Consider the following 26,102-nt stretch of genomic DNA (forward strand, 5'->3'; position numbering starts at 1 on the left):
GAGTAAAAAAAACAATTGAATACATTTTAGAATAAGGCTGTGACATAACAACATTTCCAAAAGGGGAAGGGTTCTGAATACTTTCCCAATGCACTGCATGTGAAGATGATACCTTTATGTATCTCTGTGGGTGCTGCTTGTAGAAACATTATTTTGTTGAGTTTACATTTAAATGATAACGTCAATGGTTATGTTCAAGATGATCAAAACCGCAATGTTTCATGGGTAAATTTCGACTGACTGACTGATCTTCAAATTCGAATGAGTTGTTATTTATGACGCAAGGTGACTTGTAGATCAGTCAGTCAGCAGTCGCCTGCAGTCGTTTTGATGCTCTCAAACACGTCCATTCTCAATGTGACATGCCAGATTCAGAAGCTTGAAAACCCAATTAGAAAAAAAATGAAAACCCCATTAGATTTTTCCCCAACCAAAACTAAAACTGAACATCAGTCATGGTTAATTTTATTTTAGTTTGTTTTGGAGTCAAATATAATAGTTTCAGTCTATTTTAGTTTTTCAAACAGGTTTATTAATGATTTTATTTCAATTTATTACCAGCCTGTTCAACCTCTCTTTCATATCGTCTGAGATCCCCAAGGACTGGAAAGCTGCCGCGGTCATCTCCCTCTTCAAAGGGGGAGACACCCTGGACCCAAACTGTTACAGACCTATATCCATCCTGTCCTGCCTATCGAAAGCCAAGTCAACAAACAGATCACTGACCATCTCGAATCCCACCGTACCTTCTCCGCTGTGCAATCTGGTTTCCGAGCCGGTAACGGGTGCACCTCAGCCACGCTCAAGGTACTAAACGATATCATAACCGCCATCGATAAAAGACAGTACTGTGCAGCCGTCTTCATCGACCTGGCCAAGGCTTTCGACTCTGTCAATCACCATATTCTTATCGGCAGACTCAGTGGCCTCGGTTTTTCTAATGACTGCCTCGCCTGGTTCACCAACTACTTTGTAGACAGAGTTCAATGTGTAAAATTGGAGGGCATGTTGTCCGGTCCTCTGGCAGTCTCTATGGGGATGCCACAGGGTTCAATTCTCGGGCCGACTATTTTCTCTGTAAATATCAATGATCTTGCTCTTGCTGCAGGCGATTCCCTGATCCACCTCTACTATCCTACCGATCCTCGACTTCGGCGTGGTCATCTACAAAATAGCTTCCAATACTCTCCTCAGCAAACTGGATGCAGTTTATCACAGTGCCATCCGTTTTGTTACTAAAGCACCTTATACCACCCACCACTGCGACCTGTATGCTCTAGTCGGCTGGCCCTCGCTACATATTCGTCGCCAGACCCACTGGCTCCAGGTCATCTACAAGTCCATGCTAGGTAAAGCTCCGCCTTATCTCAGTTCACTGGTCACGATGGCAACACCCACCCGTAGCACGCGTTCCAGCAGGTGTATCTCACTGATCATCCCTAAAGCCAACACCTCATTTGGCCGCCTTACCTTCCAGTTCTCTGCTGCCTGTGACTGGAACGAATTGCAAAAATCTTTGAAGTTGGAGACTTTTAGCTCCCTCAACAACTTTAAACATCTGCTATCTGACCAGTGTTAATCTGCTAAATTGTAATTATTCGCCTACCTCCTCATGCCTTTTGCACACAATGTATATAGACTCTTTTTTTTCTACTGTGTTATTGACTTGTTTATTGTTTACTCCATGTGTAACTGTGTTGTTGTCTGTTCACACTGCTATGCTTTATCTTGGCCAGGTCGCAGTTGTAAATGAGAACTTGTTCTCAACTAGCCTACCTGGTTAAATAAAGGTGAAATAAAAAATAAATTGTAAAAGTTGCTATATTGTTTTTGAACACAAGAAGGCGCAACAATTCTTCAAAAAGTTCTGTGTTCATCGTCAGAGTGATTCTCCTTCTTAAGTAGGTTACACACTACATTCTGCAAAATTGCTTTGCTATTTGACTCATCTAATTTTTCCCTAGGCCAACTCAGTCACTGTTGCATTTCAGCAACATCACTAGGCATATAATTGTTTTATTGGTAGACAATATAATTTTATTTAAACCATATCTATTTTTCCATAACAAGAATACATATAGGATATTGTTAGCTTTGTCAAAAATTAGACCTGTAGAGTTTTACATATTGTACACTATAGCTGGTATACCATAAGAGGCCAAGGTCTTGGGCAGGCTATTAAAGTTAACCAATTTCACTACTATATGTTAGTTAGGTCTCAGAAAAATAATGTTTTTCTACACCTGTGTATAACTTCGTTGCAATAAACACTTTTAAGTATGCCAAACTTTTTTCTACTGTGATAGTTGGCAAAAACAGTAAATTATGCTACACTTTGTGCTTATAGGTTCTGGAAAAAAGAAGTTCCTGAAACCTATTTGTACCCCCCCCCCCCCCCCCCCCCCCCCCCCCGCACGTGATATTAGATCGGAACATGCGCACAGCTGATGTTAGAATACGCACATCTGCAATGACGTCAGCTGAACCTCCCAGCCTGAAAAAGCTGCCAATTTGAAGCAGCTCAGAACTTGGCTATGGTTCCAGACCGGGTATACTGTATTAAAGGGTGCTACCTCAACTCAATTTAGCTGTGTTGCATACACTGTCCTAGATGTAGACTATTTGTTATTATTGTGCAGCATACTACCTGCGTTATCCAAAATAATAACAACTCAGCAAACACACCAAGTCTATTTTAAAGAGGACAGTTGGGCTATGAATTAGGTCTCCTTATTTTGGAGATAGTTTAAAAGTTATTCTTGGGGATAGACTTTTCTGCTAAGACATTTATGTTCCTCTGTTTTCTCTCTCATGGGGATATAGAAAATGGCATAAACCGAAAAGTGATGGACAGAGGAGAGAAGTCATCTGGCTACTACGGAATTTCATAACGTTACTCTACTCTACACAGTTGGGCTTTGCCGCTGACAATGAAGATGAGGACGGTAACTATCTGCTTGTAGTCTATCAGCACTCCATAGACACAACTAGAGAATGCTATGTGTCTCTCATGCACTTTTAACGGAGCCGCCGCAGATCCCTTTTCTTTCAAATATGTAGGCTAACCATCTTTTTTTCTTTTTTTTTACAACAGAAAATGCAATGATTTATCTTTCACATTGTAGCGTACATCTTCTGGAAAACCTATTTTTGTGATTTTAACTAAATTAGAACTAGTTGAAACGTGGAGAAAGTACAACCCTATAGGCACTTGGCATTCCTTACACATACAGTGGAGTGTTTGGTGAGTAAATGTTGGTTAAAGTTGGATCCACTATTTCTTCCAGCGTTTATTGAAAAATCACGTGTCTCTTAAAACTGGTTTGATGTCTAAGCACTTGGCATAGCCTACTTTATCTGCACTGTTAGAATTTATAACTCACTGAAACAGATCCACATCTGCAAGAACGGTCCGTCTCTGCCTGTGTGTTAAGGCGTCAAACAAACCCATATGACTTGAGCGAGATAGTGTCTGTCACTTCTACAAAAGCTAACAATAATTATTCCCGGCGTTTTCATACTTTTTTTTGGTAATCCCTAACACAGGAACAGTGTTGAACTGTTGGTATGATATTCCAGTTGTAGTTGAATTACATATCCTCCTAGATTAACTTGAAAGGAGCAGTTTTTTATTTTATTTCGTTCGGTCGGTGTTGTCTGATGTATTCGGGCTGGGTGCCAAATGTCTGGGTCAGACGGAGTGGCCAAGTAGATGTAGCGCTGCTGTCTGGATATGTGCCGCTAGATGTTCATTATATAGAGCTTACAGAAGGTGCAACACGCCGCTTCCAACTCTGGATTCTAGCCACAGACAGATAACCACCCATACTGTCTTTACGCACATCCGATAGATCAGAGGTGATTACTGGAATTTACGCGTTTTCACTTGGACGTAAACTTGGAACCTCGCCTGGACTTGGTTCTAAAAGTATGGCATGCCGTTTATGAGCTGTGTGAGTGAGTGACCCTCTCTTTCTTGAAGAATATCCGGTAATTGGTTTGAAATATAGACCAAGTGATTGATTTATTCACTCATTGATGGATAGGTTCAATGATAAATGTGTATGTTATTACACTATTATAACACCTTTATTTCTGCGTTATTACATACGCACACACGCACAGAGGGCTTGCTGAGAGCAACGTTAATCTTTTGATTTGCTCCTGGCTGCAGAGAGAGTCAGTGGGAGAGAGATGCCTAAACCTGTTATAGAGACAGGTGCTGTGTTGACTGAGGAGGCTGGCGGACATCGAAGCACAGGCTGCTTTTGTACTTGATCATCGTCTTGTTGTTGTGACTTGCTGTGGAATATCTGAAAGACTGACTTCTCCTTAGGCTGTGGAGATGGTATGGTGTCACAAACACCGTTAGCCACATGCATGTTGACGTTTATTGTCACGAGTCTAGTCCTGGAGGCAGAACTGAGCGATTTCCCGTTAGTTAATTAAGTCAGCTGCGAAGTTAAAATGGGCTATATTGAAAAAATGTATGAACACCAAAATGTGCTTAATTTAAGGTTAAGGTTAGCAGTGTGATTAGGGTTAAGGTTCAGGTTCGGTTTAAAATGAGATTGTATGACTTTGTGGCCGTGCCAGCTAGCGGCCACTCTGCAGAGCTGCCTGTAGATTCATGACGAAGATTCATGACGAAAAACGCTATCCTGCTAACCACAAACCATGGCATGCTGGGTAAGCAGGCTACAGGAGGAGGGTATTTCTGTCATGGAGTGTACTGTTGGTGAATATGCTGTGCAGTCGTTAGGCATACTTTTTTTTCCATGGCTAATTGTAATTTGCAGATTAGAAGTTTGGCCTATGTAGTACACTCTTAGAAAAAAGGGTTCCAAAAGGGTTATTTGGCAGTCACGATTCGAGAACCCTCTTTTCCCCAGGTAGAATGCTTTTCAGTTCCAAATAGAATGCTTTTTGGTTCCAGGTAGAACTCTTTTGGGTTCCATGTATAACCCTCTGTGGAAAGGGTTCTACATGGAACCCAAAAGGGTTCTACCTGGAACCAAAAAGGGTTTATCAAAGGGTTCTCCTAGGGACACCCGAAGAACCCTTTTAGGTTCTAGATTTTTCTAAGAGTGTAGACTAGTTGTTTTGTAGCAGGTATGCTTATTGAACTATGCAATGATGTATTCACAGGTATGCAGATGGATTGGTCAAGACAAGCTTCCAATATAGATCTAGATCTATAGATTTGCTGCTGTGGACGTGCTTGAAGTGACTGACTGACTGATCTACTGATGGATTCTAGCATCACCGCCTCCCATGATGAGTGGCTGACATGAGCTCCAAGGGAAACGCCAGTGAGGTCTGGAAGTGTCTGCTGCCCTCAGGAGGAATCTGAGTGTCTCGGAGACATTCTCTGGATGAGACCTGGATGAGACAAGAAGAGAAGAAGAAGTAGTGAGAACATTCCCCCCACAGAGGACCCAAACCATGGGCTTGTTATGGTGCCAGGCACGCCGGACTGATCGTGTGTTCCTAGCCCGTCAGTAGCACCACCACCCCCCTCACCCCTCCTCCCCCCAACCCCATGTCAGACCTTTCTCTGAATGATGGAAATTTTGCGGAAGACGCTGACTTGTATATTGATATTGAGCCTGGTGGTGGTCATGGCTTCCTCTGAATTTCAAAGACTTTCGCACAACTCACAAGGTAGGACTGCTCATTGCTTAATTGCACATCTTAACTTGCTTGATTGCAGCCAAGGTGCTAGAACTGCTCTCCTTCAGAGAAACAGATTTGTCCTCCCGGTGAGGCAGGTGTATGCATGGTTGCTGCTCATGGTCAGTGGTCAGTCAGTGAGACATCTGCAACATCTGGTGATGTTCTGACCTCATCTGGTGATGAGGTCATGTCTGTCCTGCCTGTCTGTCTGTCTGTCGGAGTTCCACCATAGACATTCTTCATTCTATGAGTTCTACTATCTGTAGGGTGTCGTCCTGTTATATTCTGTAATGGCTGGAGCGCCCCCATTGTCTTAAATATGTCACTTCTTCCTGTAGTGTATCAATGTTCTTACTCAGATTCTCATTCTGTGTTCATTTTTCTCTTCCTCGTCCTTTCCTCCTCGTACACCCCTCCTCCAATGGCTCATCTCTCCCCATCTGTTCTTTTCTGTAAAAGTGGAGTACCTGTCCTACCTGCAGCACTACCAGCTGACTGTGCCGATGCAGGTGGACGAGAACGGGGACTTCCTCAGCTACACTGTGAAACACCACCGGCCCGGTCGCAGGAGACGAACCGCCGACCCAACCAGCACCGCCGTCGGCCCAGAGCCAACCGGCCGCGCCGAACAGGACCCGGCCCAGACCCGAGTCTTCTACAGACTGTCGGCTTACGGAAAGCACTTTCACTTGAACTTGACCCTCAACCCCCAGCTGGTGTCCAAACATTTCACGGTGGAGTACTGGGGGAGAGAGGGCCTGGAGTGGAGACATGACATGGTGGAGAACTGCCACTATGTAGGATACCTGCAGGATCAGTACAGCTCCACCAGAGTAGCGCTCAGTAACTGTAAGGGCTTGGTGAGTACCATGGGATTCTGGAGTTGATGTGTTTGGTTTGGGTGTGTGTTTGGAAGGAAGCTACTGTTAGCCAGTCAGGGTATTGAAATGTGTGATGGAATGATGGAAAAGAGGACAACACAATCTGTCTGTTTCCAAGTAGAACACCCACCACCACTCTACTCCCCTTTATGGGTTTCTGTGACTTTTGTTTAGAGTATGTCTGAATGTATTTCTGGATATTTGAGTGTGTTTGAATATTATTTGAGTACTTAAGGATCTGTTTTGTGAGGAGGCCAGGAGGCCCCCATTGACCAGTCACAGAGAGTTAATACTATGCCTTCTCTTTGCTCTGGCTACCTCAGACAAACCCTCAGCTCTACTGTCACAGGATTAGACAGAGTGGAGTTTGCTAAATAGCATGTTGGCCTCCTTCCACCTGGCACAGTGCCACTTAGGATAGGGCAAAGTAGGTTAAGGCTAACGGGGAAAGCTCTCTACAGCAGGGGTTCTTAGGCTTTTTCAGCCTGGGAACATTGAGAAATTCTGTGTTTTCCTGGGACCCAAGGCCATAAAAACATGATCCCTTTTGGGGTCCTAAGCAAGATTTGGTTGACAGCGAAGAAAGAAATTGAAGTTTTAACTTACATTTTGTCATGTTAGTGATTGGAGACAGGTGCAGGAATACGTAATAGGGGGTTTTATATTCTCCACCCAAACAAAAGAGCGAGGTACAAACCTCTAAATAATACTCGAGACGAGACCCGTAAAACAAGTGCACAAATACACGTAGCATGGTAGCCAATACAACAGCACAGGTACTCACAGGACCAACGGACATGGTAGCAATAACCGACAAGGACAACGGAGAACATACTAATCAGGGGGAATGGGAACCAGGTGTGCGTAATGAGACAAGATAGTCCGGTGTTGGTGGTAATGAATCCAGTTCAGTGACGCCTAGAAGGCCGGTGACGTAGACCTCCGGAGCTGGTGAACGGAATGAGCAGCAGTACCGGGGGGGATCCGGTGACAGTACCCCCCGACGCACTGCACCAGCAGTGGGACGACACCGGCCTCGGGGACGACCACAGGGACGTGGTGCGGGTCGGTCTGGGCGCCGATGGTGAAAATCCCTGGTCAGCGAAGCGTCCAGGATGTGCGTACCCCTACCAGTCGATGAGGTACTGGAGACACCCCGCACGACGCCTCGAATCCAGGAATTCACGGACCGAGTATGCCGGAACCTCCCTCGATGTCCAGAGGAGGAGGTCCGTCTGTGTCCAGCCTCAGCGAGGAGACCAGGCACCACTGGCCTGAGGAGAGAAACATGAAAAGTCAAGTTAATGCGGTAATCAGCAGGGAGATGCAAATGGTATGTTACCTCATTAACCCTCCTCAGGACTTTAAACGGCCCCACAAACCGCAGGCTCAGTTTCCGGCAGGGCAGGCGGAGGGGTAGGTTCTGGGTGGAGAGCCAGACAGGCGCCTGCGGTGGTGGTCGGCCTGTTCCTTGTGCCGACGCACAGAGATGAGTGTGTGCCGTCCAACGAAGCCGCTGGGGACTTCCTCTCAGCAGGGAGGTAAGAGGAGCGACCACTCTGCTGAAGCCCCTGGATGAACCAATTAGTTGGCAAACCCCAGGTATCGCTGGACTGCTTTCATGAAGTTGGGGATGGGCCATGACCTGAGTGCGCTGACGCGTTGCTCCTCCTTCTCCACTCCGTGGATATGAAGTAGCCCAAAAAGGACACGGGCCGCTGGAAAAACAAACACTTCTCTTGTTTAACATATAGATCATGCTCCAACGGTCTTCCCAGCACAGATCTGACTAACGAGACATGCTGGGCGCGGTCAGCAGAATAGACCAAAATGTTGTCTATATAAAACACTACACCACGTCCCAGCATGTCCCGAAATACTTCATCAATAAAGGCCTGGATGACTGAAGGAGCATTAGACAGGCCAAAAGGCATTACGAGATGCTCGTAATGGCCCGTGGTCATGGAAAAGGCAGTTTTCCATTCGTCGCCTGCACAAATGTCGCCTTCCAGTTTCGTGAAGTACTGCGCCCCGTGCATTTGTTCAAAAATGGTTGGGATGAGGGGTAAAGGATAACTGAACTTGACGGTGGCTTTATTCAGAGTTCGATAATCAATGCAGGGGCGCAGTTCCCCATCTTTCTTTTTAACAAAAAATAAGCTTGAGGAGGCTGACAATGTAGAGAGGCGTCAGTTTAAACTGTTCTGCCTTATTATTATTCGACCATGCTGGTCATTTATGAACATTTGAACATCTTGGCCATGTTCTGTTATAATCTCCACCCGGCACAGCCAGAAGAGGACTGGCCATCCCACATATGCTCTCTCTAATTCTCTCTTTCTTTCTCTCTCTCGGAGGACCTGAGCCCTAGGACCATGCCCCAGGAATACCTAACATGTTGACTCCTTGCTGTCCCCAGTCCACCTGACCGTGCTGCTGCTCCAGTTTCAACTGTTTTGCCTTATTATTATTCGACCATGCTGGTCATTTATGAACATTTGAACATCTTGGCCATGTTCTGTTATAATCTCCACCCGGCACAGCCAGAAGAGGACTGGCCACCCCACATAGAGTGGTTCCTCTCTAGGTTTCTTCCTAGGTTTTGGCCTTTCTAGGTAGTTTTTCCTAGCCATCGTGCTTCTACACCTGCATTGCTTGCTGTTTGGGGTTTTAGGCTGGGTTTCTGTACAGCACTTTGAGATATCAGCTGATGTACAAAGGGCTATATAAATAAATTTGATTTGATTTGATAAAACTCTGCTGGAGGCTCTCGTGTACATAGGTCTCCATGGCCTCGGTCTCCGCATAGGAGAGGGGATAGACGTGTCCTCTCGGCAGGGCTGTGTCAGACAGCAGGTCAATGGCACAATCCCAGGGGCGATGGGGAGGCAGGCGTGTAACCTGGGTCTTAGAGAAAACCCGGTGCAGATCCTGGAATTCCTCCGGTAACTCCACTTGAGGGGCGTGGTCCGGACTTTCCACCGTAGTGGTGTTGACATCTCCCCTGACACTCATGCAACCAACCCAGCAGTCTCCTCTCGGACCAGGAAATAACAGGGTTATGCCACCTCAACCAGGGAGAACTAAAACAACGGGGTGCGTGGGGGTGTCGATAATCAAAAATGTGATCTGTTCTAAATGAGTGTCATGGGTCAGCAGAGAAACGGGAACAGTGATGTGATGTACGAGCTCTGTCCCTATTGGGCGATTATCCAGGGCTCGAACCGGAATGGGTGACTGTAGGGGAAACAAAGGAATGCGTAATGCGCTATCTAAAAGATTCCCGGCAGCTCTCAAATCAGAGCTAACGGGAGTGAGGGACTAGGGTATTCAGGGAATTTAAAGGGAAAACACGCTGGTTGAGTTGACAGAAAAGGAGGGGAGATCTTGCATCCTACCTGGGTTGGAGCAGGATAATTCCATGTCTTGTCAACTCCTCGCCTATTTGTGGATAGAGTGCAGGTCGGGGAGAAATGACCCCTTTCTCCACAATAGGAGCAGAGGCCCAGATTCCTCCTTCTCCTACACTCACGAGGACCGTCTCTTCAGACTCGGCAGCTCTATGGACAGCGTTCTGGCAACTATCCTGCGCTTGGAGGGGAATGTGCAGTCCCTCCAGTCTCCAGCACAAGTTGCGGCACCAGCCCCCACACCATGACCTGCCTCCGTCCCATCTGAGCCGGCCCGCGGAATACCCCTGTCCCTCCCGGAGCGCTTTGATGGCGCACCAGCGAGATGCAAGGGATTCCTTCTGCAATGCGATCCGGTACCTCTCCGGGAGAGACAGGGTTGCCACCTTCATCTCGGCACTGACCGGACGGGCCTTGAACTGGGGGGCCGCGGTCTGGGAAACATCCGGACCCGAGGTCGAGTCCTACGAGCGCTTCACCTCCATCAGCTCTGGCCACGGAGCAGGTGTAGCCATGGGCTCTGGCCACGGAGCAGGTGTAGCCATGGGCTCTGGCCACGGAGCAGGTGTAGCCATGGGCTCTGGCCACGGAGCAGGTGTAGCCATGGGCTCTGGCCACGGAGCAAGTGTAGCCATGGGCTCTGGCCACGGAGCAGGTGTAGCCATGGGCTCTGGATTCCGCACAGGTCTTCGCCGGGATTGCAGGAGCTTGTCCAAATGCTGATGAGCTGGTCGAGTGACAGGTTGTCATCACGGCAGGCTAATTCCAATAATCGGCAAGGACAATGGGGAACAGAGGGCACATATATAACATACTAATCAGGGGGAATGGGATCCAGGTGTGCGTAATGAGACAAGACAGTCTGGGGTTGGTGGTAATGAATCCAGTTCAGTGACGCCTAGAAGACGTAGACCTCCGGAGCTGGTGAACGGAATGAGCAGCAGTACCGGAGGGCTCCTGCAATTCTAAACATTTTGCCATGGGGTGGAGAGAAATCTTAGCAGATTTAAAGAAAATGTCCTTAAATTCTACACATTTTGCCATGACTAATGCCATGTTAATATGATATCTGAGTGAGAGTGACTAACAAAATCAATGGGGGCGCCCCAAATTGCATCTTGCATATTCTACTCTCCTAACTCTAAACAGTAAGTTGAGACCTCCTCTGAGTTCCTAGAAATATTTGTTTTTACTCTGACATGTCGCCATGCACCGTTAACATGTCGTCATGCACCGTTAACATGTCGCCATGCACCGTTAACATGTCGCCATGCACCGTTAACATGTCGCCATGCACCGTTAACATGTCGTCATGCACCGTTAACATGTCGCCATGCACCGTTAACATGTCGTCATGCACAGTTAACATGTCGTCGCGACGCATACTTTAATTAAGAAAGGTTGCTTTACTGGATCATCAGAGCTTTAGTCACAACCAGCCAGCCAGTCCACCCACTATAAACAACCAACCAGCCAGCCAGCCAGTTCACCCACTATAAAGAACCAACCAGCCAGCCAGCCAGTCCACCCACTATAAAGAACCAACCAACCAGCCAGCCAGCCAGTCCACCCACTATAAAGAACCAACCAACCAGCCAGCCAGCCAGTCCACCCACTATAAAGAACCAACCAGCCAGCCAGCCAGCCAGTCCACCCACTATAAAGAACCAACCAGCCAGCCAGCCAGTCCACCCACTATAAAGAACCAACCAGCCAGCCAGCCAGTCCACCCACTATAAAGAACCAACCAACCAGCCAGCCAGCCAGTCCACCCACTATAAAGAACCAACCAACCAGCCAGCCAGCCAGTCCACCCACTATAAAGAACCAACCAGCCAGCCAGCCAGCCAGTCCACCCACTATAAAGAACCAACCAGCCAGCCAGCCAGTCCACCCACTATAAAGAACCAACCAGCCAGCCAGCCAGTCCACCCACTATAAAGAACCAACCAGCCAGCCAGCCAGCCAGTCCACCCACTATAAAGAACCAACCAGCCAGCCAGCCAGTCAACCCACTATAAAGAACCAACCAGCCAGCCAGCCAGTCCACCCACTATAAAGAACCAACCAGCCAGGCAGCCAGCCAGTCCACCCACTATAAAGAACCAACCAGCCAGCCAGCCAGTCGACCCACTATAAAGAACCAGCCAGCCAGCCAGTCCACCCACTATAAAGAACCAACCAGCCAGCCAGTCCACCTACTTTGAAGAACCAAAAATCCATCCAGTCGTTAGCTAGCCAACAAGCCAGCCAGCCAACCAGCCAGCTCACCATAGCGATACATATCCTTCTCAATGGACTGTGACAGATAAGCATGCAGGGCTGTCTTTCTGTTTGCTTACTAAACTGTCGAAGCCAAATCTTGTTTTGGGCACACTTAAAACCTCTCTTCAGGTTCCGGTTTCCTCAGATAAACTAATACCCAGTCCCAAATCAACCCCTAGCCCCTAATTAACACATAGTAATTTCTTGTAGTTCTGAAGGGGTTGGATGAGTGTAGGTAGGCAATATGGTAATAGCTCAACACCGCCCTGGGCTAGGACTCATCTGATAGTGTCAGATCTATGAGAAGTGTATGTTTGGAGGTTAGGGGTTAGCCTAGGGGGTTTTGAACTGGAATTTCTCCAGCGAAATAAGAAAGAAAGCGAATGTGTTGCTTTCTGTTGGCTTTAACGAAGCGGCTAATCATCAAAGCTGAGGTATTGGTCCTCGGGCTGTTGATCTTAGACTGACGGACTGGCCAGACTGTCTTCGTTAAAACTCACTGTTGGAAGCGATTGGAAAAACTCTTATCCCCCCTCATTTACTTCGAAACGTCTCAGAACAAGGAGAAAGCCCTGTTCCTCTGTGCCAATCGCAATCATTTGGAGAAAAACATGTATTGCCGTTCTTGCGGCCAAACGTACTGGCAGCCCCACAGCTCCAGTATCATAAATTGAATTAGTATTAGGTCTGTTTCGCCTCATACCGTTTTAATAGTACCAAAAATGGACAAAACTGAAATGTATCTGTAGTTTAATCTCGTAAATTGCCAGACATCTTGACATCGCACTCTGCTAGGCTTTTATCAAATATTGGTTTCTTGCCGGCGTGTGCCAGGTTGTCATATTTGGTTAATTGGTTTCATTGTGGGTTTTTACTGAGTGATGCAGCGTGCCAATGTTTTTTATAAACACATTCTGAAGTACTTTTTCAATTTATGTTACAAAGAGGGTGTTCGAGGGCAGAGAGCTGTGTACTTTGGTTCCAGTCCCAGTAATTACAGCGTTGTTCTAGGTGTAATTGGTTGTTATAACATGATTTATCAAATTGCTTCAGAGTGTGGGGTGTTTTCACGTCTGACTGCAGTGCGACACACAGAGGAGAGCAGAGCGGAGCTGTGAGTTAGTTGTTCTATGTGTTGTAGCCTGCAATGTTACGTGACCAAGGCTGGAACACACCATTAGCCACTTAGCTCTGACTCGGGGTGCCAATCATTTCACAGATGATTGTGGTTGTGCTGGGGGGAAAAAAAGCATTCAACCTGGTTGATAATACTCATTAGTATAACAATATTTTGCTGACTATAATGAAAATGATAGGGGGTTATTTGTCAAAGGTCATTTCATATAAACGGCATAAATGGTTCACTGTAAGTCCATTTAGGCTGGTAGGACTTACTTTTGACAAAAATTGTCAGACATTTTCCATGTAATTATTTTAAAACTACAATAAGACCAATTCAACTGTCGTGTTTATGTGTGTGTGTGCGTTGTAATGTTGTTTGCCTTGTTCGCTTATAACCTGTCTCTCTCGATGTTCTTGTTTCTCAACAAGCACGGCGTTATTACCACAGAAGAAGAGCAGTATTTAATAGAGCCATTAAAGAATATATCGTCCACCACTTCCAGCCAATGGGACCAGGGAGAAGGACAGCAGCATGTTATTTATAAAAAGTCTTCCATCCCCTCGCCGCGGCAGCAACCCGGCCAACACGAGTTCAGCTGTGGCATCTCAGGTTGGTGACGCATCCTCTTCTCTTCTTCTTCTCCTTTCTCCTCTCCTCCCTTCCCTTCCCTGTTCCTCTTCCATGCTCTTCACTGCCCTCAGTCTGGATTGACTCTGAGCTGGGTGAGTAACATAAATGAGCAGATATTCCTAGCGGTCCAGAGGAAGTGCTGGTTTGGTTCTAGGCCCAGGTTCCGGTGGATGTGACCGCGCTGCTGTTGGGCTGGCCCATACGGGCCTCCCCTCAGCCTGGTGTACGGTGCATTCGGAAAGTATTCAAGCCCCTTGGCTTTTTCCACATTTTGATGCGTTACAGCCTTATTCTGAAATGAATTAAATTGTTTTTTCCCCCTCATCAATCTACACACAATACCCCATAATGACAAAGCAAAAACAGGTTTTTAGACATGTTAGCACATTTTTTATTGATAAAATATCACATTTACATAAGTATTCAGACCCTTTACTCAGTACTTTGTTGAACCACCTTTGGCAGCGAGTACAACCTCGTGTCGTCTTGGGTATGACGCTACAATCTTGGCACATCTGTATTTGGGGAGTTTCTCCCATTCTTCTCTGCAGATCCTCTCAAGCTCTGTCAGGTTGGATGGGTAGTGTTGCTGCACAGCTATTTTCAGGTCTCTCCAGAGATGTTCGATTGGGTTTAAGTCTGGCCTCTGGCTGGTCCACTGAAGGACATTCAGAGACTTGTCCCGAAGCCACTCCTGTGTTGTCTTGGCTGTGTCCTTAGGGTCGTTGTCCTGTTGGAAGATGAACCTTCGCCCCATTCTGAGGTCCTGAGCCCTCTGGGGCAGGTTTTCATCAAGGATCTCTCTGTACTTTTCTCCGTTCATCTTTACCTCGATCCTGACTAGTCTCCCAGTCCCTGCCGCTGAAAAAACATCCTCACAGCATGATGCCACCATGCTTCCCTGTAGGGATGGTGACAGGTTTCCTCCAGACGTGGACAATTCCAGATGTGGACAATTCCACATGTGGACAATTCACATACTCTGGCTCTCATCAGAGCGGTGTCCTGTGAGATGTGATGGGATAGGGATTAGAGGGGAACCAGGTGGATGTGTAGGTATTTGGACCAAAGTCTTCTAAGTAGCAGCGAAGGCTGTCATCGGCAGGAAGCTGACGTGCCCTGACACGTTCTATCTTATAGCTTTTCCCCAGAGCATCTGGGCCATAAAGGAAGGCAAGCCCTCAGCTGCAAGGTTCAAAAGGCCAGATTCCCAACATGTCTGCAATCCTATCTCCAACTCTCCGCTGGCTCTGCTCTGGCTATGCCTTCACAATGGGCTATATCTGATTGTATCATTGTGTTTTAATTTAGTGGCTTGTTTTTTTTATGTTGACATTTTAAAACAAGTGTTGAACTCATTATTTGTTATCAAATCATGAGTAGTTCTAGTCTCCCTGAATGTTTCCCCGGAGGTGAACAGTATCACATTCTACCTATCTTTTTTAAAAGTTCAAATAGCCCATGGAGATGATCACCAGATAAACCATTGCCTATAATCACCTGTGATTTTTTTTTCTTCCCACAGCATTACCATCAACTTTTCTCGCTCAGTTGCTAATCTTTTTTTCTCATATAAACTACCTCTCCCTCCTTCATTCCCAGACCTCACAAAAAACGCGAGCCCGTGCCAACATAGCACTCCTTCCCCAACCTCTCCCTCGTCCTCTCCCACCCCAGCCCCTGGGTCCAACAGCACCCTGCCCGGGGGGGGCCACAGACGGAGGCGGTCACTCAGCACGGAACGTTTCGTAGAGACCCTGGTGGTAGCTGATAAGATGATGGTTGGTTACCATGGCCGCAAAGACATCGAGCATTACATCCTGTCTGTGATGAATATTGTAAGTTTGATCCTGCTTTTTGCTTCGATTAGTGTTGTTTTGTCTGACAAAAAAACAAACAAACCTGGTAATAAAGTTTGGGTCAATCTCAAACGGGGTTAATATCAACGGTCTAACGTGGCTTCATCTCCTCATCTCTTCCCCCTACATTTACACTAGTTTGAGTTCACAGGATGGGTGAGAGCAGTTTGGAGGAAAGACATTGAGATGAGTCCCTAGCCTACTGATATTGGAAACACGCCGATGTAATGCATTAGAGCATGAACAATGCTATTCAAAGTGTTTCTTCCTTTGGTTATCATTTCGTTTGTTCTCTCTTACTGAAAACATACATTTAAATCGCAGCGTGAGCTGAATGTGTGATGGCCGTTTTTCAACCCCCCCCCCCCAGTATGTGTGATGGAAACACCGATCAAGCGTCGTGACACGTGGACACAGTTTGTCTGACTTTGTGTCTTTTACTTCTTTTCTGGAGGTCAGGTTGCCAAACTTTACCGTGATGCCAGCCTAGGAAACGTTGTGAACATTATAGTAACCCGCCTGATCGTACTGACTGAAGACCAGGTGGGTGTACCCCTCTCTCTCTCTCTCTCTCTCTCTCTCTCTCTCTCTCTCTCTCTCTCTCTCTCTCTCTCTCTCTCTCTCTCTCTCTCTCTCTCTCTCTCTCTCTCTCTCTCTCTCTCTCTCTTCTACATCAATATCTATGTGTTTCTGTCATCTCAGTTCCAATCTCTGTGGTTTGGTTACTTCTTATGCAGTAACATAGTTATTCCAAGCCGTTGGGGGAGACTAGGAGGAGGAAAGAGAAGGGAGAGAGGAGTGACAAGAAGTGGCGAGAGAAGGGGACGAGAGTAGAAAAGAAGCGAGGAAAGGAGAGAGGACAGGAAGCGCTTATCATATGTTTGCCGCCACTAAAGAGGAAAGCCTCTCCGTTGGAGATGAGCTCAGACATCTTCCCTCAGGGAGATTTGATTGAGGATGTTTACATTCAACCTGCAGGTAACTGCCAAAATGATAGAAACTTCTTGTGGAAGAATGGTGTTGCGTGCCTTCCAGCAGAGTCCCAGACACTTGTAGAATCTATGCCAAGGTGCATGGAAGCTGTTCTGGTGGCCCAATAATTGGTGTTTCCATTATTTTGGCAGTTACCTGTATATAATGTGTAGGTTTGATGGGAGAAACAGGGTGAACTGTACGTCTAGCGTCTGTCGATACAGGATGGACGCCAGCAGAGATTAATATGTCTTCATACATTCTCTGTTTTAAGACTGAACCCGATACGTTTTACCCAGATGGAGTGTAATATGGATATATTCATAGTTAAAATATATAGATTTTTTGTCATATGGATTATTTTAACAGATATGTCAGAATCCTGTCAAATGGTGGACATGGCTTTTATAGGCTTATATACTGTCGTTTTTGACTGGTGCTTTTTACTAAGATGGCCCAATCATACATTGACGTCAATAGCAAATTTAAGTGAAAGTTTGAGTGGCTTGTGTTAATCTTAATTCAGCCCTAGTCAAGTGCAGAATGCTGTCCCTGTTCTTGACAGAATGCTGGGTTCTGTGTGTTCTGGGTTGTGGATGTGTTCAGAATGTTCAGGGTTTTGGCTTGTGTTCATAATGTTATGGGTTGTGGATGTGTTCAGAATGTTCAGGGTTGTGGATGTGTTCAGACTGTTCTGGGTTGTGGATGTGTTCAGAATGTTCTGGGTAGTGGATGTGTTCAGAATTTTCTGGGTAGTGGATGTGTTCAGAATGTTCAGGGTTGTGGATGTGTTCATAATGTTCTGGGTTGTGCCGGGTGTTCAGAATGTTCAGAGTTGTGGATGTGTTCATAATGTTCTGGGTTGTGATGTGTTCAGAATGTTCAAGGTTGTGGATGTGTTCTGGGTTGTGGTGGTGTTCAGACTGTTCAGGGTTGTAGATGTGTTCAGACTGTTCAGGGTTGTGGATGTGTTCAGACTGTTCAGGGTTGTGGATGTGTTCAGACTGTTCAGGGTTGTGGATGTGTTCAGAATGTTCAGGGTTGTGGATGTGTTCAGACTGTTCAGGGTTGTGGATGTGTTCAGACTGTTCAGGGTTGTGGATGTGTTCAGACTGTTCAGGGTTGTGGATGTGTTCAGACTGTTCAGGGTTGTGGATGTGTTCAGACTGTTCAGGGTTGTGGATGTGTTCAGACTGTTCAGGGTTGTGGATGTGTTCAGACTGTTCAGGGTTGTGGATGTGTTCAGACTGTTCAGGGTTGTGGATGTGTTCAGACTGTTCAGGGTTGTGGATGTGTTCAGACTGTTCAGGGTTGTGGATGTGTTCAGACTGTTCAGGGTTGTGGATGTGTTCAGACTGTTCAGGGTTGTGGATGTGTTCAGACTGTTCAGGGTTGTGGATGTATTCAGACTGTTCAGGTTGTGGATGTGTTCAGACTGTTCAGGGTTGTGGATGTGTTCAGACTGTTCAGGGTTGTGGATGTGTTCAGACTGTTCAGGGTTGTGGATGTGTTCAGACTGTTCAGGGTTGTGGATGTGTTCAGACTGTTCAGGGTTGTGGATGTGTTCAGACTGTTCAGGGTTGTGGATGTGTTCAGACTGTTCAGGGTTGTGGATGTGTTCAGACTGTTCAGGGTTGTGGATGTGTTCAGAATGTTCAGGGTTGTGGATGTATTCAGACTGTTCAGGGTTGTGGATGTGTTCAGACTGTTCAGGGTTGTGGATGTGTTCAGACTGTTCAGGGTTGTGGATGTGTTCAGACTGTTCAGGGTTGTGGATGTGTTCAGACTGTTCAGGGTTGTGGATGTAGTTCAGACTGTTCAGGGTTGTGGATGTATTCAGAATGTTCAGGGTTGTGGATGTATTCAGACTGTTCAGGGTTGTGGATGTGTTCAGACTGTTCAGGGTTGTGGATGTGTTCAGACTGTTCAGGGTTGTGGATGTATTCAGACTGTTCAGGGTTGTGGATGTGTTCAGACTGTTCAGGGTTGTGGATGTGTTCAGACTGTTCAGGGTTGTGGATGTGTTCAGACTGTTCAGGGTTGTGGATGTGTTCAGACTGTTCAGGGTTGTGGATGTGTTCAGACTGTTCAGGGTTGTGGATGTGTTCAGAATGTTCAGGTTGTGGATGTGTTCAGACTGTTCAGGGTTGTGGATGTGTTCAGACTGTTCAGGGTTGTGGATGTGTTCAGACTGTTCAGGGTTGTGGATGTGTTCAGACTGTTCAGGGTTGTGGATGTGTTCAGAATGTTCAGGGTTGTGGATGTGTTCAGACTGTTCAGGGTTGTGGATGTGTTCAGACTGTTCAGGGTTGTGGATGTGTTCAGACTGTTCAGGGTTGTGGATGTGTTCAGACTGTTCAGGGTTGTGGATGTGTTCAGACTGTTCAGGGTTGTGGATGTGTTCAGAATGTTCAGGGTTGTGGATGTGTTCAGACTGTTCAGGGTTGTGGATGTGTTCAGACTGTTCAGGGTTGTGGATGTGTTCAGACTGTTCAGGGTTGTGGATGTGTTCAGACTGTTCAGGGTTGTGGATGTATTCAGACTGTTCAGGGTTGTGGATGTATTCAGACTGTTCAGGGTTGTGGATGTGTTCAGACTGTTCAGGGTTGTGGATGTGTTCAGACTGTTCAGGGTTGTGGATGTGTTCAGACTGTTCAGGGTTGTGGATGTAGTTCAGACTGTTCAGGGTTGTGGATGTGTTCAGACTGTTCAGGGTTGTGGATGTGTTCAGACTGTTCAGGGTTGTGGATGTGTTCAGACTGTTCAGGGTTGTGGATGTGTTCAGACTGTTCAGGGTTGTGGATGTGTTCAGACTGTTCAGGGTTGTGGATGTGTTCAGACTGTTCAGGTTGTGGATGTGTTCAGACTGTTCAGGGTTGTGGATGTGTTCAGACTGTTCAGGGTTGTGGATGTGTTCAGACTGTTCAGGGTTGTGGATGTGTTCAGACTGTTCAGGGTTGTGGATGTGTTCAGACTGTTCAGGGTTGTGGATGTGTTCAGACTGTTCAGGGTTGTGGATGTGTTCAGACTGTTCAGGGTTGTGGATGTGTTCAGACTGTTCAGGTTGTGGATGTGTTCAGACTGTTCAGGGTTGTGGATGTGTTCAGACTGTTCAGGGTTGTGGATGTGTTCAGACTGTTCAGGGTTGTGGATGTGTTCAGACTGTTCAGGGTTGTGATGTGTTCAGACTGTTCAGGGTTGTGGATGTGTTCAGACTGTTCAGGGTTGTGGATGTGTTCAGACTGTTCAGGGTTGTGGATGTGTTCAGACTGTTCAGGGTTGTGGATGTGTTCAGACTGTTCAGGGTTGTGGATGTGTTCAGACTGTTCAGGGTTGTGGATGTGTTCAGACTGTTCAGGGTTGTGGATGTGTTCAGACTGTTCAGGGTTGTGGATGTGTTCAGACTGTTCAGGGTTGTGGATGTGTTCAGACTGTTCAGGGTTGTGGATGTGTTCAGACTGTTCAGGGTTGTGGATGTGTTCAGACTGTTCAGGGTTGTGGATGTATTCAGAATGTTCAGGGTTGTGGATGTATTCAGAATGTTCAGGGTTGTGGATGTGTTCAGACTGTTCAGGGTTGTGGATGTGTTCAGACTGTTCAGGGTTGTGGATGTGTTCAGACTGTTCAGGGTTGTGGATGTATTCAGACTGTTCAGGGTTGTGGATGTGTTCAGACTGTTCAGGGTTGTGGATGTGTTCAGACTGTTCAGGGTTGTGGATGTGTTCAGACTGTTCAAGGTTGTGGATGTGTTCAGACTGTTCAGGGTTGTGGATGTGTTCAGAATGTTCAGGGTTGTGGATGTGTTCAGACTGTTCAGGGTTGTGGATGTGTTCAGGAATGTTCAGGTTGTGGATGTGTTCAGACTGTTCAGGGTTGTGGATGTGTTCAGACTGTTCAGGGTTGTGGATGTGTTCAGACTGTTCAGGGTTGTGGATGTGTTCAGACTGTTCAGGGTTGTGGATGTGTTCAGACTGTTCAGGGTTGTGGATGTGTTCAGACTGTTCAGGGTTGTGGATGTGTTCAGACTGTTCAGGGTTGTGGATGTAGTTCAGACTGTTCAGGGTTGTGGATGTGTTCAGACTGTTCAGGGTTGTGGATGTGTTCAGACTGTTCAGGGTTGTGGATGTATTCAGACTGTTCAGGGTTGTGGATGTGTTCAGACTGTTCAGGGTTGTGGATGTGTTCAGACTGTTCAGGGTTGTGGATGTGTTCAGACTGTTCAGGGTTGTGGATGTATTCAGACTGTTCAGGGTTGTGGATGTGTTCAGACTGTTCAGGGTTGTGGATGTGTTCAGACTGTTCAGGGTTGTGGATGTGTTCAGACTGTTCAGGGTTGTGGATGTGTTCAGACTGTTCAGGGTTGTGGATGTGTTCAGAATGTTCAGGGTTGTGGATGTGTTCAGACTGTTCAGGGTTGTGGATGTGTTCAGACTGTTCAGGGTTGTGGATGTATTCAGACTGTTCAGGGTTGTGGATGTGTTCAGACTGTTCAGGGTTGTGGATGTGTTCAGACTGTTCTGGGTTGTGGATGCAGACTTGTCTGGGTTGTGGATGTGTTCAGACTGTTCTGGGTTGTGGATGTGTTCAGACTGTTTTGGGTTGTGGATGTGTTCAGACTGTTCAGGGTTGTGGATGTATTCAGACTGTTCAGGTTGTGGAAGTGTTCAGACTGTTCAGGGTTGTGGCTGTGTTCAGACTGTTCAGGGTTGTGGATGTATTCAGACTGTTCTGGGTTGTGGATGTGTTCAGACTGTTCAGGATTGTGGATGTGTTCAGACGGTTCGGGGTTGTGGATGTGTTCAGACTGTTCTGGGTTGTGGATGTGTTCAGACTGTTCAGGGTTGTGGATGTGTTCAGACTGTTCAGGTTTGTGGATATGTTCAGAATGTTCTGGGTTGTGGATGTGTTCAGACTGTTCAGGGTTGTGGATGTGTTCAGAAGATTCTGGGTTGTGTTCAGAAGATTCTGGGATGTGTTCAGAATTTTCTGGGTTGTGGATGTGTTCAGACTGTTCAGGGTTGTGGATGTGTTCAGACTGTTCAGGGTTGTGGATGTGTTCAGACTGTTCAGGGTTGTGGATGTGTTCAGACTGTTCAGGGTTGTGGATGTGTTCAGACTGTTCAGGGTTGTGGATGTGTTCAGACTGTTCAGGGTTGTGGATGTGTTCAGACTGTTCAGGGTTGTGGATGTGTTCAGACTGTTCAGGGTTGTGGATGTGTTCAGAATGTTCAGGGTTGTGGATGTGTTCAGACTGTTCAGGGTTGTGGATGTGTTCAGACTGTTCAGGGTTGTGGATGTGTTCAGAATGTTCAGGGTTGTGGATGTGTTCAGACTGTTCAGGGTTGTGGATGTGTTCAGACTGTTCAGGGTTGTGGATGTGTTCAGACTGTTCAGGGTTGTGGATGTGTTCAGACTGTTCAGGGTTGTGGATGTATTCAGACTGTTCAGGGTTGTGGATGTGTTCAGACTGTTCAGGGTTGTGGATGTGTTCAGACTGTTCAGGGTTGTGGATGTGTTCAGACTGTTCAGGGTTGTGGATGTGTTCAGACTGTTCAGGGTTGTGGATGTGTTCAGACTGTTCAGGGTTGTGGATGTGTTCAGACTGTTCAGGGTTGTGGATGTGTTCAGACTGTTCAGGGTTGTGGATGTGTTCAGACTGTTCAGGGTTGTGGATGTGTTCAGACTGTTCAGGGTTGTGGATGTGTTCAGACTGTTCAGGGTTGTGGATGTGTTCAGACTGTTCAGGGTTGTGGATGTGTTCAGACTGTTCAGGGTTGTGGATGTGTTCAGACTGTTCAGGGTTGTGGATGTGTTCAGACTGTTCAGGGTTGTGGATGTGTTCAGACTGTTCAGGGTTGTGGATGTGTTCAGACTGTTCAGGGTTGTGGATGTGTTCAGACTGTTCAGGGTTGTGGATGTGTTCAGACTGTTCAGGGTTGTGGATGTGTTCAGACTGTTCAGGGTTGTGGATGTGTTCAGACTGTTCAGGGTTGTGGATGTGTTCAGACTGTTCAGGGTTGTGGATGTGTTCAGACTGTTCAGGGTTGTGGATGTGTTCAGACTGTTCAGGGTTGTGGATGTGTTCAGACTGTTCAGGGTTGTGGATGTGTTCAGACTGTTCAGGGTTGTGGATGTGTTCAGACTGTTCAGGGTTGTGGATGTGTTCAGACTGTTCAGGGTTGTGGATGTGTTCAGACTGTTCAGGGTTGTGGATGTGTTCAGACTGTTCAGGGTTGTGGATGTGTTCAGACTGTTCAGGGTTGTGGATGTGTTCAGACTGTTCAGGGTTGTGGATGTGTTCAGACTGTTCAGGGTTGTGGATGTGTTCAGACTGTTCAGGGTTGTGGATGTGTTCAGACTGTTCAGGGTTGTGGATGTGTTCAGACTGTTCAGGGTTGTGGATGTGTTCAGACTGTTCAGGGTTGTGGATGTGTTCAGACTGTTCAGGGTTGTGGATGTGTTCAGACTGTTCAGGGTTGTGGATGTGTTCAGACTGTTCAGGGTTGTGGATGTGTTCAGACTGTTCAGGGTTGTGGATGTATTCAGAATGTCATGGTTGTGGATGTATTCAGACTGTTCAGGGTTGTGGATGTGTTCAGAATGTTCAGGGTTGTGGATGTGTTCAGACTGTTCAGGGTTGTGGATGTATTCAGAATGTTCAGGGTTGTGGATGTATTCAGAATGTTCAGGGTTGTGGATGTGTTCAGAATGTTCAGGGTTGTGGATGTATTCAGACTGTTCAGGGTTGTGGATGTGTTCAGACTGTTCAGGGTTGTGGATGTGTTCAGACTGTTCAGGGTTGTGGATGTATTCAGACTGTTCAGGGTTGTGGATGTATTCAGACTGTTCAGGGTTGTGGATGTGTTCAGACTGTTCAGGGTTGTGGATGTGTTCAGACTGTTCAGGGTTGTGGATGTATTCAGACTGTTCAGGGTTGTGGATGTATTCAGACTGTTCAGGGTTGTGTGTGTGTTCAGACTGTTCAGGGTTGTGGATGTGTTCAGACTGTTCAAGGTTGTGGATGTGTTCAGACTGTTCAGGGTTTTGGATGTGTTCAGAATGTTCAGGGTTGTGGATGTGTTCAGACTGTTCAGGGTTGTGTATGTGTTCAGGGTTGTGGATGTATTCAGACTGTTCAGGGTTGTGGATGTGTTCAGATTGTTCTGGGTTGTGGTGGTGTTCAGACTGTTCTGGGTTGTGGATTCAGACTTGTCTGGGTTGTGGATGTGTTCAGACTGTTCTGGGTTGTGGATGTGTTCAGACTGTTTTGGGTTGTGGATGTGTTCAGACTGTTCAGGGTTGTGGATGTGTTCAGACTGTTCAGGGTTGTGGATGTGTTCAGGGTTGTGGATGTATTCAGAATGTTCATAGTTGTGGATGTATTCAGAATGTTCTGGGTAGTGGATGTGTTCATAATGTTATGGGTTGTGGATGTGTTCAGACTGTTCTGGGTTGTGGATGTTTTCAGACTGTTCAGGGTTGTGGATGTGTTCAGACTGTTCAGGGTTGTGGATGTGTTCAGACTGTTCAGGGTTGTGGATGTGTTCAGACTGTTCAGGTTGTGGATGTGTTCAGACTGTTCAGGGTTGTGGATGTGTTCAGACTGTTCAGGGTTGTGGATGTGTTCAGACTGTTCAGGGTTGTGGATGTGTTCAGACTGTTCAGGGTTGTGGATGTGTTCAGACTGTTCAGGGTTGTGGATGTGTTCAGACTGTTCAGGGTTGTGGATGTGTTCAGACTGTTCAGGGTTGTGGATGTGTTCAGACTGTTCAGGGTTGTGGATGTGTTCAGACTGTTCAGGGTTGTGGATGTGTTCAGACTGTTCAGGGTTGTGGATGTGTTCAGACTGTTCAGGGTTGTGGATGTGTTCAGACTGTTCAGGGTTGTGGATGTGTTCAGAATGTTCAGGGTTGTGGATGTGTTCAGACTGTTCAGGGTTGTGGATGTGTTCAGACTGTTCAGGGTTGTGGATGTGTTCAGACTGTTCAGGGTTGTGGATGTGTTCAGACTGTTCAGGGTTGTGGATGTGTTCAGACTGTTCAGGGTTGTGGATGTGTTCAGACTGTTCAGGGTTGTGGATGTATTCAGACTGTTCAGGGTTGTGGATGTGTTCAGACTGTTCAGGGTTGTGGATGTGTTCAGACTGTTCAGGGTTGTGGATGTGTTCAGAATGTTCAGGGTTGTGGATGTATTCAGACTGTTCAGGGTTGTGGATGTGTTCAGACTGTTCAGGGTTGTGGATGTGTTCAGACTGTTCAGGGTTGTGGATGTGTTCAGACTGTTCAGGGTTGTGGATGTGTTCAGACTGTTCAGGGTTGTGGATGTGTTCAGACTGTTCAGGGTTGTGGATGTGTTCAGACTGTTCAGGGTTGTGGATGTGTTCAGACTGTTCAGGGTTGTGGATGTGTTCAGACTGTTCAGGGTTGTGGATGTGTTCAGACTGTTCAGGGTTGTGGATGTGTTCAGACTGTTCAGGGTTGTGGATGTGTTCAGACTGTTCAGGGTTGTGGATGTGTTCAGACTGTTCAGGGTTGTGGATGTGTTCAGACTGTTCAGGGTTGTGGATGTGTTCAGACTGTTCAGGGTTGTGGATGTGTTCAGACTGTTCAGGGTTGTGGATGTGTTCAGACTGTTCAGGGTTGTGGATGTATTCAGACTGTTCAGGGTTGTGGATGTGTTCAGAATGTTCAGGGTTGTGGATGTGTTCAGAATGTTCAGGGTTGTGGATGTGTTCAGACTGTTCAGGGTTGTGGATGTGTTCAGACTGTTCAGGGTTGTGGATGTGTTCAGACTGTTCAGGGTTGTGGATGTGTTCAGAATGTTCAGGGTTGTGGATGTGTTCAGACTGTTCAGGGTTGTGGATGTGTTCAGACTGTTCAGGGTTGTGGATGTGTTCAGACTGTTCAGGGTTGTGGATGTAGTTCAGACTGTTCAGGGTTGTGGATGTGTTCAGACTGTTCAGGGTTGTGGATGTGTTCAGACTGTTCAGGGTTGTGGATGTGTTCAGACTGTTCAGGGTTGTGGATGTGTTCAGACTGTTCAGGGTTGTGGATGTGTTCAGAATGTTCAGGGTTGTGGATGTGTTCAGACTGTTCAGGGTTGTGTATGTGTTCAGGGTTGTGGATGTATTCAGACTGTTCAGGGTTGTGGATGTGTTCAGATTGTTCAGGGTTGTGGATGTGTTCAGACTGTTCAGGGTTGTGGATGTGTTCAGACTGTTCTGGGTTGTGGATGTGTTCAGACTGTTCAGGGTTGTGGATGTGTTCAGACTGTTCAGGGTTGTGGA

At 46.6% G+C, this 26,102-nt stretch overlaps 1 protein-coding gene across 2 annotated transcripts in view; it reads left to right on the forward strand.

Annotated features, from left to right (window-relative positions):
• The first annotated feature begins 2,545 nt into the window (after positions 1 to 2,545).
• LOC110522946 (A disintegrin and metalloproteinase with thrombospondin motifs 6) overlaps positions 2,546 to 26,102 on the forward strand; it is a 145,915-nt gene continuing 122,358 nt past the window's right edge. For both annotated transcript variants that reach the window (XM_036977579.1, XM_036977580.1), the window contains exons 1-6: positions 2,546 to 2,945; positions 5,149 to 5,664; positions 6,136 to 6,536; positions 13,784 to 13,964; positions 15,588 to 15,823; positions 16,304 to 16,387. In XM_036977579.1, coding sequence (XP_036833474.1) covers positions 5,562 to 5,664; positions 6,136 to 6,536; positions 13,784 to 13,964; positions 15,588 to 15,823; positions 16,304 to 16,387 — 1,005 coding nt within the window. In that variant the 5' untranslated portion in view covers positions 2,546 to 2,945; positions 5,149 to 5,561. The remainder of the gene's footprint in view (positions 2,946 to 5,148; positions 5,665 to 6,135; positions 6,537 to 13,783; positions 13,965 to 15,587; positions 15,824 to 16,303; positions 16,388 to 26,102) is intronic.

This window comes from Oncorhynchus mykiss, chromosome 5 (assembly GCF_013265735.2).
Source record: "Oncorhynchus mykiss isolate Arlee chromosome 5, USDA_OmykA_1.1, whole genome shotgun sequence".
Taxonomy (NCBI): domain Eukaryota; kingdom Metazoa; phylum Chordata; class Actinopteri; order Salmoniformes; family Salmonidae; genus Oncorhynchus; species Oncorhynchus mykiss.